Raw genomic sequence first — 3,287 nt, 5'->3', positions numbered from 1 at the left:
AGCACAAAAATTAGAAAAAGTATACTTATCTTTGAAAATTTTCGGAATTTCAAATGAAATAAATGACCAGACTTTCGAGCAAATATGGAATTTCTCATATGACAAACTATACTTATATTTTTTTGTTGACTTATTTTGTATAAAACTTTTTTTATCAAATATAATAACGTCTATGGTACTGCCATGATTAACACTGCTTACCTTATATACAAATGTTAACGACACAGTCGTTGTCGCTTCTCCTGAGTACACTGGAATTTTTATTCGGCGGAAATTGAAATTATTGATGATAACCTAAGCTTAATCCGAGCTACGTTCGTTTGACCCGTGTATTCATTGGAACAAATCGGTGGAATCTGACTTTACTATGCGAAGATGAAGGTTTAATAACAGAACCAAAGGGGCAATGAGAATCCCCAACACAATAAATGAACACAACCACACGAAACAGAGCGCTACACACTGACACAATCACTCTGATCACACGCGCACTTCCTCGGCAACTCGACCATTACTTCCTCATTCTACAGGAAGCCACCGTAACCTGCGTTCAAGTACAAGCCAACAGGTTCACTGCTGAATAATTTCCAACAGACTCCCCCTTAATGGGTGGAGCCCATTGATGAGTTTCGGCTGGTTCCAGCAAGACTAGGGTGCGGATCGATCTGCACAAGATGCCTGCCGCGGTCTTGACCTTTTCAGACTATGACAGCCCATCACTGCCAGTAAGCAACTCCACGATCTGGCCAAGGGGCCAATGGCGTCGTGCAGTGTTGTAGTCAGCAACCAATACCACGTCACCGACTCGAGGTTGCTCCTGCAACCATTTCCAATTTCCTCTGGAGCTTAGGATCACCACCTAATCTCGCTACCAGCGCTTCCAAAAAGCATCAACGAGCTTCCGCTGATAAGACCAGCGGCGGAGCAAGTGTCGCAAACTGCTGCTCAATGCCCCACGCGAAGCACTATCGCTCCGGTCAGGGAATGCCGCTAAGCTTCGGCAGATGAGGAAGTGGGCCGGAGTCAAAGCCATCTCCTTCTGTACATCTGTACATCTCTCTGCTCATCTGTACATCGCTTCCCACGAACGTCAATGGACGATCGTTCATTCGAGCTTCCACTACGCACAATTCGTCAGGCGATGCCAGACATTGGCCCAACGTTGCCTTCAAAGCGGTTTTCACGGATTGCACCAGACGTTCCCAATACAACTCGCCCAAGCAAGACGGCTTGCACAGCATGATGGCAATTTGCAGGATGGCCGCGTGCGAGGACGGCACCGCCCACTGCAATATCTCGATTCGCTCGACCTCACGATCTCAACTCGAACCGCTTGTTGTAAGTCAGCTCGTCAATCAGGCCCTCATCTTCCTGCGGGTTCCAAGAGACGCCTAGCGTTTTCCCCAAGCGGCTACGCCTGTTCCTGAGGATCTCTTCTGTTGGCCGATCCACCAATGCTTCCGGGGCATTGCTCGCCCATTTCGCCAAATGGAAGCCTCCACTACCGAGCAACTCTGACGACCGAGGAACAAAATCTTTTGCTTCCGCTATGGTGTGACAACTGACCACCAAGTCGTCAACATAAATGCCTGCCTTGATCTCATCCACGACGGTACGGAAACAGTCACGCTTCTCACTTAGATGATGGTTCACCACTTACATGGCCAAATACGGTGAGCAGGCGAGACCAAAAGACACCCGTGTCAGTCGGTACGTCGCAAGAAGACCTCCCGGTTCATCCTTCCTCCAAAGAAACCGCAAACATCGCGGTCCTCCTCGCGCAAGTCCACTTGCAGGAACATTTTCACGATGTCCGACTGGAGGGCCACTCGATAACGCCGAAATCGAAGCAGGATTCCCAGCAAGTCAGCCTGCAGTTTCGGTCCCGGGTCGAGCTGTTCATTCAGAGACGTCCCTTCGAACTTCACCGAGCCATCAAAAACAATGCGATGCTTCATCGCCTCTGGTCCCTCTTGGCTGACCACGTGATGAGAAAGGTACCACGTGCGTCCCTTGGGTCCTTCCGACGTGACCTCCTCAGCCCAACCATTCTCGAAGTAGCTCTGCAGAATGGAAGAATGCACGCTCCATCGTGATGGCTCTCGGGCCATCCGTCGTTCGAGTGTCTCGAGTCAGCTTTCGCAACAGCAAAGTTATCAGGCAGGTTCCATTCGTTCTTTCTCCAGAGCAGTCGCACCGAATAGCGATTTCCATCATACAAAAGCTCTTCACGAAATCGCTTCTCCGGATCGAGTGCATCTGACTCGCTTTTGGAAGAGACTTTCATCCCTTCGATCTCCTAGAAGCGTCGGAGCAAGTCCTCGACTTTCGGCTCCACTGCAGCGCTGAACGCAGCAACGGTCTTGGGCACTGGGCGTGGATTCACTAGACCGCAGATAATCCACTCCAAAACTGTTTCCACGGCAATTCGAACCTAAAGGAAGTAGGGCAAGTGGTGTCGAGAATGAGGGTTTTGCCAATGAAGAAAAGGATCGAAATCCGCCGTTCGATTTTGAAAGTGAGGATGGAGGAAATGGAACGCCTCTGGAAAGAAAACGCTTCTCATTCGGAACTTCGCTTACATTTGCAAGAGACATTGACTCTCTACGGGCAATTGGACGCTCTCCAATTGGAATTTGAGGAAGAACTTGAAGTGGAAGACTAAGAGATTGAAAGGCAGATTTGGACAGGTCTAAGGAACCGTTTCCTGAGCTTGCAGGCGCATTCCTGATGATCGACCCATTCCTTGCCAACTCGGCAATTACTTTTTTTCTACAGTAAGCCACCGTAACCTGCGTTCAAGTACAGGTCACCAGGCTCACTGCCGAATAATTTCCAACAATAATATTTAGCGAATTCACATTTCGTGAAAAGTTGATAACAAAGAAATGATACTGAAGCTCTTCACCTCAGCCAGTATCATAATATTAAACTATATGCAGAGATACTTTATTTATTTATTTACTTATTCGTATTTCAATTTAAAATAACTAATGGCAAATCTTTGGTTGAAGCGTATAAGCAGTTCTACATGTAACTGTTTTTATTTACAGTAACCCTTGTTGATTAATACCTGCAAATCATATTTACTGTATTGTTTTGATTGTTATGTTTTTTTGCGATTGGTTACAGTTTTTTTTCCTATTTTAGAATATGGATTCTGAATTTATAATATCTTTATTTTAATTATTAAAGATTATATATCTTATATATGAAATGTATAACATAATTGTTGCTTTTTTTATCATATCCAAAATGGAACAAACAGCACAAAATTTTAAGGAACT

The 3,287-nt window shown here is 45.9% G+C and overlaps 3 protein-coding genes across 3 annotated transcripts; 2 read left to right on the top strand and 1 right to left on the bottom strand.

Annotated features, from left to right (window-relative positions):
- Positions 1-1,004: 1,004 nt before the first annotated feature.
- Positions 1,005-1,427, top strand: Tsp_12490 (hypothetical protein). The gene has a single exon (XM_003368060.1). The coding sequence runs from the start codon at positions 1,005-1,007 to the stop codon at positions 1,425-1,427; it is 423 nt and encodes a 140-aa protein (XP_003368108.1).
- Positions 1,428-1,660: 233 nt separating this feature from the next.
- Tsp_12489 (putative transmembrane protease, serine 13) lies at positions 1,661-1,981 on the top strand. The gene has a single exon (XM_003368059.1). It carries the CDS (start codon positions 1,661-1,663, stop codon positions 1,979-1,981), a length of 321 nt encoding a protein of 106 aa, XP_003368107.1.
- A 247-nt stretch (positions 1,982-2,228) lies between these two features.
- Positions 2,229-2,753, bottom strand: Tsp_12488 (hypothetical protein). The gene has a single exon (XM_003368058.1). The coding sequence runs from the start codon at positions 2,751-2,753 to the stop codon at positions 2,229-2,231; it is 525 nt and encodes a 174-aa protein (XP_003368106.1).
- Between the last annotated feature and the right edge of the window lie 534 nt (positions 2,754-3,287).

This window comes from Trichinella spiralis (genome assembly GCF_000181795.1).
Source record: "Trichinella spiralis strain ISS 195 chromosome Unknown Scfld3182, whole genome shotgun sequence".
Taxonomy (NCBI): Eukaryota; Metazoa; Nematoda; class Enoplea; order Trichinellida; family Trichinellidae; genus Trichinella; species Trichinella spiralis.
This window is presented reverse-complemented; position numbering and strand designations above follow the sequence as displayed.

Excerpts from the sequence above, each read along its gene's own strand:
- Tsp_12490 (XM_003368060.1), top strand. The coding sequence starts at position 1,005 with ATGAGGAAGTGGGCCGGAGTCAAAGCCATCTCCTTCTGTACATCTGTA.
- Tsp_12489 (XM_003368059.1), top strand. The coding sequence starts at position 1,661 with ATGGCCAAATACGGTGAGCAGGCGAGACCAAAAGACACCCGTGTCAGT.